The 13,046-nt window shown below is 39.2% G+C and overlaps 1 protein-coding gene across 12 annotated transcripts in view; it reads left to right on the top strand.

Moving 5' to 3' along the window:
• LOC126922539 (protein abrupt) overlaps nucleotides 1-13,046 on the top strand; it is a 69,096-nt gene that overhangs the window by 25,642 nt on the left and 30,408 nt on the right. For 11 of the 12 annotated variants that reach the window (XR_007712823.1, XM_050735222.1, XM_050735223.1 and 8 more), the window contains exon 4: nucleotides 707-856. The exons of the other annotated variant lie outside the window; for it this stretch is intronic. Coding sequence is in view for 10 of the 11 variants with exons in the window: in XM_050735222.1 (XP_050591179.1) it covers nucleotides 707-856 (150 nt within the window). In the remaining variant the exon portion in view is untranslated. The remainder of the gene's footprint in view (nucleotides 1-706; nucleotides 857-13,046) is intronic. 12 annotated transcript variants of the gene reach the window in all.

Genomic DNA, 13,046 nt, shown 5'->3' on the forward strand with positions numbered 1-13,046 from the left:
ACTTGCTCTCGAGTCCCGTCGAGTTAATAACGCGACAATTCGTCCTCGGGTTTGCGTCACTACGTCATATAGACTACAGATGAGAGAGTATAGTGTAACAGCGTCGCCTCGTTTAAATATAAGTCACGCGGACGATGTAATAAAAAGCATTCATTGCGTGGCCACGAAGGTGGAGTCTTTTGTACTCATTAATATCCTCACTATTATACTTTCACTGGCGTCCTAGTGGCGCTGGAACGTTTGTTTAATGTTCGTCGACACGTCCGCGTCGCGTTTATTATTACCCTGTTTGCTATGTGAAATTACAAGACAAAAAAAGCTTGAAGAAGAAAAAAAAAGTTGGGAGGGATAAATTATCGTCGGTACAATTAGCCAGGATTAATCGTATCGGTGAACTAACGTTAGCATTGGTCCAGCGTACGTATTTTCTCTCGAATATTTTCGCATATACTCGATATCACGCGCGTGACGTAACGATAACGAGACTGCCTGAAACACCTGACAGCCGTGTGTGTTTTGATTTATGCGTTAGTGCACACTGGTGCAACGATTTACGACAGCCCGTTCATTTGACTATCGGTCGGCAGTCGATGACGAATCACTGAGTTATCGACTACGTCCGCAATGATATTTGCCAAAATACGATCGCCGTTCTCTATGTTACGCGGTCCCCATGCTATCCATAATAAATTTCTACCTGTCCCAGGTCGATAATATATTGGACTTGGCCAGTGACCTGTCTGGATTAGCCTGGGATTCGTGGAAAAGGAATTCCATCGATGGAAGTTACGCCGCTTCTACGGAAATAAATATGCCGCGGATATCTCCAAATATGCACGTCTCTAGGATTCGAATTGTTAGTGCTTTAAATTTTTTAATTCTCAGATCTCAATTTCGAAACATTGGAATATTCAAAGCTGGACAATTCTTTATTTTCGCATTTCTAGTGCCTTGAATTTATACATTTTTAAATTATCAAAGTTTTGAATGTTTTAACTTTCGAGTCTGCACAATGTCCTTAAATTTCAAATTTCCGGACATTCGAATTTTCGTTCAGAAAATTCAGCACTTGCGCGAATAGATTCTTCCTTTTATTGTTTACCACAAAATTTACCTTCTTTACAGCTATTTATACATATACATTAGAATATTTCTTCGTTTTCGAAGATCGTATGTATTCTCCTGCTTCTTCCATCTTTCCACTCCTGCGTATCTTCTCTTTCGCATTATCAGCAATCGCAAGTTCGGCTATGTTGTAAGTTATAACGACGATCGTCAGTGTAGATAATTGCGATGCAGGAGCCACGTCCGGCACAGATATTACGATGGGATTAAAACACGCGTGTAATCACGTGTCACTCCCATCTGCGTGAAATAAGTAAGTACAAGCTACATCGGAAGTTACGGTAATTCGAATGAAACTTTGCGAAGATTAAATCCTCCCGACTGGTCATCATCGTTACTGAAACATTAATGCAGTTATCTCGTTGCGTGACAGCCTTTGAAAGGCGTGTCTCTCTGTGGATCGCCGTGGCTGATACAAGGAGAAGGGAAGAAAAGGATATCATAGAAAACAGGCCTAACTAGTTTTCGTAGTTTATAGTCAAGTTTTGCTTCGATCGTACCAATCCCAGAGGTAAATTCATTGATACAAGAAAACCAACTGAATACGTATAACCAAGACGAATACTATTATCGATATAAATTGCACGGATCTTTCCCTCGTGACAGCGATTCGCAATCTAGAAACGGAATTGCTAAAAAAATGTCACGGTACCGATCGTAATTTATAAACAACCGGAGATATTGCGTGGCTTAATTGGTTCAACCGAATCGATAAGTCAAGTCTTTTACTAGGAGCGATTCTAATTGCGTCCATTTTATATTTCAATGAAGAAACTGGCCCAGCATATGTATGTTCTTATTGACCAAGGAAACGAGAGAAACTCGAATCTTTTACGGAGGAAGATGACGACAATGAGCAGCGCTGAATCGAGTTTTATAGTGTGTTGATGTTGCATGGTGACTTTACGAGATACAATAAATATTTTAAAGCGTCTCTCGGAGGGCTAAGAAACGTTGTTTAGAATCGGAGGAAGAAGTCCGTGACTCGTTATCGCGTTCACGGAATCGTCGGCTTACACGCGCCACGGCTATATTAATCGCGAGGGATTGGTCGTGTATGTATCGCAAGAAGAACAGCCCACGCGTGTTCCGTGAAAATAAGAATATGAAGGAACGAAAATGGAGCGACGACAGTGTTATTTCGACGTCCGTAAAGCAATATCGCCGCGATGGTAAATTACAACGAAGAGGCGTTCTGGTGAGATGCGTTATAATTGGAGAATCGATGAACGCTGAAATTCAATCGATTTGATCGAAATTGATATGATATCGAGTATGAAAGGTGTTTTAAAATTGATCGACCAAATAAAAGGATTATAACAATTTTTTGCATAGATATCTATGGCTATAATTTACGAACAAGCACTAACTGTCGCGCAATTTTTATTCTACAACTCATATTGACGTACTTATATTTATGAAGTCATCGCGATACCACCCATGACGAGTGTTTTAAAGTTGACCAATTAAATACGAAGTTTATAATAACTTGTTGATATCTGTTGCTTCGTTTATGCAGGCTAGTTATCTCGCAACGTATACAGTAGTTATGTATATGAAGTACAGTTCTTCGTGATAGCAACGTGAAATGTGTTTTATGTATTTAGCAATCAAAATCTAAGCCTATATTAATGATTTCGATATCTATGGTTTATATGGTACGGCTGATTATCGTATAATTTTTGCTCTGTAAGCATATTGAGGCTAGCTACGTATATAGATATGTTTATGAAATGTGATTCTTCGTGATACCACCATAGACGGTGTTTCAAATTCAGCAATTGAATATGGGAGTTTACAAGTGATAGTTTTTGAGATAAGTCTGGTTATCGTGCGATTTTTGTTATTCTATATTATATTAATGGCAGCCACGTATAAAGATACGCTTGTGAAATCGTTTTTCGTGTAAATTTCTCGTGTAACTTCTCTCATACTTCGCAATCCATGGACTTCCCAACCAACGTTCTACATATAATCCCGCTACATTTTCAATTAAAGATCGGATCATGTATATTACAAATAGATTTAGATCTGACTGCACAGTTTCAAACATTCCGTGAGTTCTTCGAAAGAACTAAGAAAGAAAAAGATATTGCTTTTAAATAAATTGAATCCTGGATGAGATAGCTTTTAACTTTTCATGAGAATGTGCTTTGAGAAATGTACGCGGTGACTAAGTAGATTTTAACCAGAAGCTTGCGCTCGATCTCTTAACAATATTGAATATCTCGAGCAAAGTTGGAATACATAAAAGTTGCAAGTAATATCGAAGATACATAGTTCTTTGTTCTTCACTCGAGAACCTTCGATTTTTTCTAATATCGAAATACTTTTAAGTACATATATTCTCGAGCGCTACTTATTCTGCTGTTTTAAACCAATTCGAAAATACTCATACCTTTTGTATCTACAAACAACTCGTTACAGTTATTAATCGAACTTTATGAATTAAAACGGCTATTTATGTATTTGTCGAGCCAATACATATAAGTCCATTTAATATTCTTCATAAATATTGACCGAGCAGAATACAAAGGCATACAATTTACATGACAACGTCCTATCACATATTTTTTATATAACAATATGGATACAAAAGTTTTTTACGATGAGAATTCGCATACTTTCGCTACTCAGTGTAGGATTCAAACACAAAATAGAGACTAACGATCGAAGTTAAAACTTAAACTAACCCAAATCCTATCCTCCGCTCGAATCTCCGATTCGCTGCCCGCCAATGATGGTCTGTTTCGAAAGAAAATACGGAGCAGCCGATGGAAGCAGATCGCGGAGAAAATGGTGCGGACACGTGGTGAGTGCAGGGAACAGAAAGTTACGCTTGCACAATCCCATCGCGTCGCGGTGGCGGGCAAGGTGCTCCATATTCTATATTTAAAAGGCGCACGCAGACCACAGCCTCTCTCAGCTGAACACGTGCGTGTGCGTGAGTACGCACGCGCTCGTGCTCTCTCACCCTCACGTACTCGCAAGGTACTTGCGCTTCTCTCGTCTCGTGACCGGTCGCATTTAAATTTACCAGCGATGCGCGTCGTCAGGGCGCGTTTCTCGCTGTGTTCCGCGCTCATGATACCGAGCTACGAGAAGAGAGACAGAAACAGGATAGAACGTGCACGAGGAAAGAGAAGGAGAGAACGAGTAAAGAGGAAGAGAAGGAGCAACGAGAGAGCACGCCTCTGGAAATATACGGGACGATGGTCGATCTCGTTTGTTTCCGGCTGCTCTACTGCGGTGATTCGAAACGCGGCTGTAACGAGAACCTTAACACGTCTTGGAGGGGCAAGAGGATTGCCGAGGAGATCATCGTGGTTTCTATTTTCTACCCGAAGAGCCTCGAAATCGTTCGCATCGACGACGAGGTGATACGACCCCGTGATGTCGGAAAGAGAATCACTCTCGAATCCAACGTTGTAATTTACGAGCGTGTAAAGGAGACACCGCGAATATCCCGCAAGGAAATCTCCGCCTCTCTTTGTGAACCGATGCCATATGCCATGTACCAAACATTATTTACGAGAATCACTTTGATACTTCTAAAAATCCTTTAGAGTTTAAAGTATCTTATATATATATATACAGTAGATATACAGAGATATACAATATCATATATATATGCAATTTACTACTATATATAGTATATATATATATATAGTAGTAAAGTATAGTATATATATAGTATAGTATAGTAATATATAGTATAGTATAGTGTATATATATATATATATATATAGTAGTAAATTGAAGTTTACGTATATGATTTAAAGAGATATTGTTATCGTATACCGTTCAAGAAATAGAAATAGAAATAGAAATAGAAATAGAAATAGAAATAGAAGTTACAAAGAAGTGTGTAAGTACTCTGGATGTAAAACCATTACTCTCTCTCTCATTTCTATTACGTTTTATAATTAATAAGATAGAGTATTACTACTTTATAAAGTACATGTAGTATAATGAGATTTCAGAGATTCGATACAATGTCTCGCTCGATGATCCGACTTGGATCTTCAGGATTTCTTCTCATGAAACACTTAAAGATTTCAATAAATAATTTAGTACACGCTACAGAGAATACACTTAATACGAGACATCGATCCATGATCATCGAAGATCAGTTTGGTATTGAAATAAATATTTTCGTGTCTTTCAACGAAAGGGAAATATATCTGATATTGTATGATTTACATAATATTTTTGCTCCTTTCAGCGGCCATTATAAGTTCAGATTAAGTTACTACGAGACTTAGGCTTTTGTTTGCAGCATCCTACGTGCTCCACGAGGAGGAAACATCGTTGCACGCTATTCGAAATAAAGATTCCAGTTACATAGGTTATTATTAACTAGACATATTATGAAAATATTTAGATCAACTCGTGTACCGATAATATTGATATCGATCTCGTCAATAGCACAATTAGCTCAAGGACCCAGTAAGATACTCGTATCCCCTCGATACGTAGTCGAAACGTATATATACCCGTCTAGGTTCGCTGTCTTGTATTATTCTCGAAATCGTGGAAGATAAGCGAGTCGAGCCAGTGTCCAATCAAAGCTTCTTGCTTCTTCCGCCTCGCAACGTCACGGCTGTTTACGATTATGTGCGTCATGTCTAGCACACCCACGTAAGCACCGGGTAAAAAGCGAGTCGCATAATGGCAGGCGAGTAATGATTCTCACCAGCCGGCGAGTAACGATCCGATGGAAACTTACGACCGCACCGGGAATCCCCACCTAACCAAACGAACGTAACCGCATAATTGTACGGTTCAACGTTTCTCGACGAATGCCATCTGTTGTCGGCCAGAAAAACGTCTCGTTACTTATTACGATCAGTGTTTCTTTGATTCGTCGTGGATGTTATCCCGTTTCACGTCGTTTTTGCGCTTTAAATTTTCCTTAAAACCTTCTGCATAGGGATTCTAGTGGTTGAAAGCATCTGACGACGTTGGATGAGTAAGAAATCGCGATCGATTCCGTTAGATGTTTGTTAAATAGCGTAATCAACAGAGGAAACTATTCGACGTAGAATAGATAATTGGCTATTGATAGCGTAAATTTATTTATAGACAGCTACGACGTTACAAATTGTGAATTTTTATGACAAATGTCATTTGTCGGGCAGAAAAACGTCTCATTACGATTATTCCGTTTTAGGCCGTTTCTATTTCCTACAAAACTTTTTGCCTAGAGATGATTGCAGTGTTTGAAAGTGTTTGACGATGTTGGATGAACAAAGGATTGGTGTAATTAACAGCGGAAACTTTTTGCAGAAGAATAACTGCTTGTTGATAGTGTAAATTTTTTTATTCAGTTACTATATAATGATATTTGATTTTCAGTGGTAGTGTCGATCACAGTTTTGATCGGTTCATAATGGATTTATTGTTTCATAATCGACACGTTTCTAGTGTTTACGCATAGCAAATTGGCTCCGCAAATACGGGATAATTACACAAACTATATAGAACGCGTAAATTGACGTCTACACGGAATGTTTGTTTTCCCGTATTAGATAATGCCACCCTGCTACTCCGATATTTGATCAATCGCTGTTCGGTAATCAAACATTTGGCTAATATTTCTGACTGAGTTCAAATCGCAATTGATCGGGTAGCCGCGGCGGTAGTTCTGTCACTTGACAGAGTCAATAATTTCATAATATAATATTACTCTAAAGAAATAAAGTTCTAACTCGATACCCTTGTTATCTTAAACTTTCGAGAATGGAACGTTCTTGAAGCTGTAGAAAAAGAGGCTCAACTTTTCGTTCGTCAATTATTACTGACAGTAGACACATGTTTCTGATCTTTTTGAAAGAAGATCGACTTTTCTGTTGTTAGTAAAACGCACATTGTATTCGTTATAATATTTGATAGATAAAACATACATCTGTTCAGATCGCTGTACAGTAACAACATTTTAAAGTACAATATCTGGCGTGAAAGAGTTAAATTGTAAATGTTTTCATTTTTTACAATCAAGTTAGTTCTCTAAATTTAACTCTGCACGACACCGTCTGAGTCATCGGATAAAACGATTCTGTTTTTTAAACGTTCATAAAATATTTTTCATGAAAGGAAAACGATGTCAATAATTCGTATGCAGACGATGAAATGTCTGCCAACCTCAGTCACAGAACAAGAACGATGAGCTCAACTTGTTCTGGCGTAATGTTGGAAAAACGTTGGAATCGATATTAGCCTATCCGAGCGTAAATGGTGTTCCATTGGCTGGAGCAGTAAGAAACGCAAATGCGGCACGCATTAAGAGGCCTGGGGCAGCGCGTGCTTTAATGTACGCGAGTACGCACGCCGTAAGTGGTTCCATAGGAACGGCCGTAAAGGAAAAACAAGCCACGATTTCATGACGTTGTCTCGGATATACGGCATCATTTAACCCCTCTAACCCGCAGTACATCCTTCGACGAGGAGGTTCCATTAATGGGCCGCGCCTATAACTCCAACGACGTTCGGATTAGAAAGACGATAGGTCTCTTCCCTCGTCCTAATTTCTTCCATTTCTTTTTATATATTTTCGTTTTTAGATTCTATGTTGTATCGTTTCCTTGTTCTTTTTTTATTTCGCTTTACTTGAAAAGAGATATCGCTCGGAGCGAGGTCTGTCGCGATGTCGTGACGCTTGACGTATGGTCTGGCACGAAGATATACCGTTGCTGGAATTAATTAGAAATACGTGTAATCCAGTAACGAAGCGTTTCTTTTTCCACTTAGTCGTCTTTTCTTTTTTCTCCTCCTTCTTTTTTTTTTTATCCTTCCTCGTCGTGATCGACCTGTACGCGAGTAACTGGTATCGCTGTGAGTTCGTTAAAATGTCTACGGTTGCATCGCAATGACAAATAACTAGGATTTCTGTGTTGTTCCTCTCCGACGGTAAACGATGGCATTTAATGATTGTAAATTTTATGCGCGACCTTTGCTTAGTCGACGCGGTTCTGCATTAAAAATAAATTAAGTTGGAAGATACCAAATATGATATTGGATACTGAGCCTTTCTATTCCGTTCCAACGAAACGAACGCTCGAAAATATCCACAGATTTCGATAAGTAAACAACGGATTTTCGTATACTTCAAGATATATCGAAACTACGCATTTTTCAAGATATATCGAAATGTTTAATATTTCTCTATCTTTTAAGTAAAGTTATATATTCTATAGACTGTTAGAAAATAGCGATTAAATATTTTAAATCGAATTACAAAAAAAGGGATGATACAAAGAAAACAATACTTCAGTTTTCTTCAACTTTCAAAGGTAATAAATAAGAGATTTTAATCGAAGAATACTCGAAAGAATTATCGACGATTTCTTTTTCTTTCGTCGAAAATATTTTATGTAACAATTGGATATTCAACAAACAAAATCGTTTTGTCTGATGACTCAGACAATGTCGCGCTCGAGTCAAATTTAGAGAACAATAATATTTCAGACAAGCAAATACCGTCGTCATTAGCACATAGTAATACGATGAATTATTGTTATAACCGTGATGCAACGCGCGTTCAATGGTACCAGTTTACATACAAAACACCGCGACATATTTACCAGACTGCGTAAAAACGATATAATGAATTATTCTTTTAATTAACTTATTTCTGATCAAGCAATCACCTACGTTTGTATTCTAAAAATCATGCACAATTATTACATGAAATTCTTATTCCACTTCCTACGATTGAATATTCCGGTACATACGAATCCTCTCTACCGTAATAGGTCGATAAATTATCCGTACTGACTCATTTCTATCGCCAACGCATCGATCCAGCCTCTGTGGTCCATTTTACAACTTTCTACGCTTACGCTACGTACTAGCCATACACCATTCTGCATCAAATAATTCGATCGATCCTTGTAATCCAATTGCCATTTAATATCAAGTCCCTCTTGCATATTTAACCAATTTTAACGAAATCTTGCAAATCGTAAATTATCAATAGGCATTAATAAATTTTCTTATGTAACTGCAACAAGTTCGGTGATAAATCCAATAGAATTTACAATCAAATTTTATAAATTGCAGCTGTTCGCGCGATTTTGTAAAATTACGAAAGAAAAGTCTATCCACAACTTAGAAATAGTAATTTGTCAATATATTTATTTATTATTAACATATTAGTAATATATTATTAATTAGTAAATACAGAAGGATCCAGATCAAACGATTGAGAATAACGAATGAAAAAAAGAATTTTTCGAACCGTAACCGTGACGGTGTCAAATTTAGACAGCCGTAGTATGTACATCTGTCGACTATAATATCCATTGACTCGTCCCCGTAAGTAAGTACCCCGTGAACACAAACAGAAGCACAGAGGCGTCAAGAAGACGCGCGTGTAACCCGCATACACCCGTGTGTGCGTGCACACGCATCACACACGGAATATGCGTGTTGTTGGTCGCTAGTCTTAAAATAAGACCGGCCACCGCACCGTAATAAATTCTGCGTGCCTCCTCCTCTCGCGTATAGTGCGTACGTGTCTACTTCTCGAAGTGTCAGCCGGAGAAACAGAGAGGGAAAGAGGGTGGCAAAGAAGGGATGGAGGGAGCGGAGTATAAAAGAGAAAAAAGAAGAAAGAAGAAAAAAGGGAACTGAGAAAGAGAGAAAAGAATAAAGTGAGTCAGACATTGGAGGGATCGAAAAGACAGCGGACACCCGCTCCTCCCTCCTCCAACCCTATCTTTTCGAGTGCGCACCAGAAGCACGCGCGTTACTTTATAAATGTGCTCGCCAGAAGATGTTGCTATATATGTTAGCATGTAATTCAAGAATTCGAACGGCGACACACGCTGTTGCTCACGACTCACGACACACGAAATCCGGAGAAAGCTGGCGAAGAAACACGGACGCGAGGATCGTTTTTTAATTTAGATCCGATGCCATGTGTCACGAGGATGTGGCTTTGCTTCCCTCCGTTGTGAGATAGTATTACGAGAAATTAGGATAGTTTTTGTTTCGTATGCATCAAGATCACGGATTCGGATTAAATTGCTTTTGCTGTTTGTAATTTATTCGCCGACCGGTTCTCCCGATAGGGAGGTTTTGATAAGGTATACGTGCATCAGACAATCGCTTTACGCTGCCGCCAAATATCCTCCAATATTGTCGTGCAATTATCGTCGACGAGCACACAACAGTCCCTTTGTTCCCGGTTTTCTTTACCACTGAGTCACACCGGTTCAACAAAACGTGGCTTTTTCTGCCGGCTGACATCCACACCGGTCGTCACGCTGAAATTTCTGGAACATTTTATCCCCGTCGTCGCTTTTGCGACAATGCATTAACATTCTTTTATTCAGCCGTTTCCAGGGAACACACTTGTCGAGTTTCGACTCGAACAGAGAGCTCATCCCTCGATTCTTTCTTCGTTTACCGTGCTATTACTTACTGGAAATACTGAGCTGAATCACCTTCGGTGGCAACGGACTCTTAAGTTCGTCCCAATTTTTCTTTTCCTCATTCAGTTTAGCTGGTCGTCGGAACAAATACCGGTATCATGGTTTCGTTAATCTCACGGTCGTTACTCATCGTTTTTAATTTCGAGAATTTTACCTGAGTCACTTTCACGCAGCATCCACCCACGGTATGTAACAGTACACGTATACAAGTGCACGTTACACGGTCGTTCTCTCTTTTACCCACTTTGTTCCTTCAGAGAAATGAATTGATCATTGAACTGGTCACGGCGTTTTTCGTTCCAACTCGGTTATTCATTCCCGAACGTAATTCCGCGTCATTGCATCATACGTTGTTCCTAGAACACCTGGTCGGCACATCTTATCAGCAAATCTTATCGAAATCGTACACGTTAAATTTAACCGCGGTAGATTAACCCGTTCGTTTCGTGATCGCTACGGGAATAAATCAGAGACTCGTATCCGCGGTTGCCCGACCGCGTGTTCAACTATCATAAAGAGAAGCAGAGTCTTTTGTAACACGGCTGTTTGTATATTAAATATAAGATTTTTTCTTCCCCTGCACTAAATCTCAATTTCCGCCATGGAAAGCGAGAACAACAGTTACATGAAACGATAGGGAGTCGCGAGCGTGAAATAGACGCGTGCACGTATAATTACGCTGGCGTACACCTACGTCGCGTGGACATCGTGTAACGATCCGTTAATAACGTTACCGTTAACCACGCATTAGTGGTCACCTCGGCTATTTGCATATCGGATCGGTAATTTCCATCTGACGCCAGGAGAAACGAGAGAGGAGGACGCGTGTTGTGTACCAGTTTGCGTGTAACGTACAGCAGCTCGCAAAAGTATTTACACACATGCCATAAGAAATTTGTATCTATATATTGTGTGTTTACATTAAAGATTTTGAAATTTCATTAGCATTGTAATAAGATTACGTGTCTATTGTCATGATTATGCAGGTAAAACTTAAATCTAATCTGAAAATATACAATAAATATATATTTAGTAAAAAAAAAAAAAAAAAAAAAAAATACTAGAACACAGCATGAGAATAACTTAACTATGCCATAAGTGTATCCTAATAAAATAATAAGTGTTAAAAATAGTTGTCCACTAGTTCTTCGATATAGTGGATAATAGTTTGTTTAAATATTTTTGCACTTATTGCTATGTACTTGCATTATCAGATCTGTCTCGAAATTTACCAATGTAATAATGACACTCGAATGTCATTACAGTGCTAATGAAATATAAAAACGTTTCGTTTAACACACGCAATATATTCATAAAATGTTTCTACAAGTGTTCGAATACTTTCGTGAGCAACTGTAGGTGAAACACACACGCCTGTATTAAACGTGTGGCCCGTCTACTAGATACCCCTTGCTACAGCATCTACGTGCGCCATTACGGAGAACCCGTGTGGCGGTGATTTATCCGGCGCGGTCGAATCGAAAACGTCCTCTTGATCCGAAATGAACATACACATACACATAGGTACGTAGTCGTGGCGTGAATTTAAAATGCGCGGAAGATCAATCTGATCGATAACTGAAATAACAGTACGTTCCTCTAGTAACTATCAATTACCAGTTTGCTATGGATGCTGCTGTGGGAACGTTCGAGGATTAGACATTTGAAATATGTATCTCTTATTTTTTTCTCTTTTCATGCTCTCTCCTTGTCTTACGAGTAATGGTATCTACTCTTGAGAGGCTTGTGATATTTCGGGATATTACGAGATGAAAGGATAACTTTTGGTTACACGTTGCTGAATATGACCAATGGGAAGAATTATGGAGATTTTTAGAAAAAGATTCTAGGAGAATATACATATATATATTATGCCTATTATGCCTAGAGTATATATATATATATATATATATATATATATATTTAACATAGATATGTAATTTCATTTTGCAGAAAGTTCTTAGTGTATCGACGAATCGATACAATTTTATTTCCAGTTCGGTGTCTCGACGCGGATTGCATCTTCTACCGAGTGTCTTCATATTTTAAAATATCTTGCCTCCCACCGACTGGCCGGCACATCTAAATATATACATACGGTTGGTGCTCGTGTCAATTTGCGGGAACACGGAATGCACGGAGACCAGGGAGCGGAGAAACGGAAAGCTGGACGCGCGCTTTCCTGTGTGCATGTCCTCACCGGGTCTCTCTTCTCACGCGCGTATTTAATTTCCAGGCGCGGCTCATCGTCGTCAACGTCGACGAGGGTCGTTCTTCGCCCGTAAACGTGCTCTCTACGCCTCTAATAAGCCTTCGTATTCTCGTTTTTCGTTAATGCGGCGTCTATGCACACGGTGCACTCGCATTACGCTTAATGTCGCACGGCCACAGCAGTCGTGCACATGCGGCCAGCAAATTATCGCCGGTATATTATTGTGCTGCGTGTGCGTATAACGTGTTCGTCCCGTCCTCTTTCGACGTTCG

Source organism: Bombus affinis, chromosome 12, assembly GCF_024516045.1.
Source record: "Bombus affinis isolate iyBomAffi1 chromosome 12, iyBomAffi1.2, whole genome shotgun sequence".
Classification (NCBI taxonomy): domain Eukaryota; kingdom Metazoa; phylum Arthropoda; class Insecta; order Hymenoptera; family Apidae; genus Bombus; species Bombus affinis.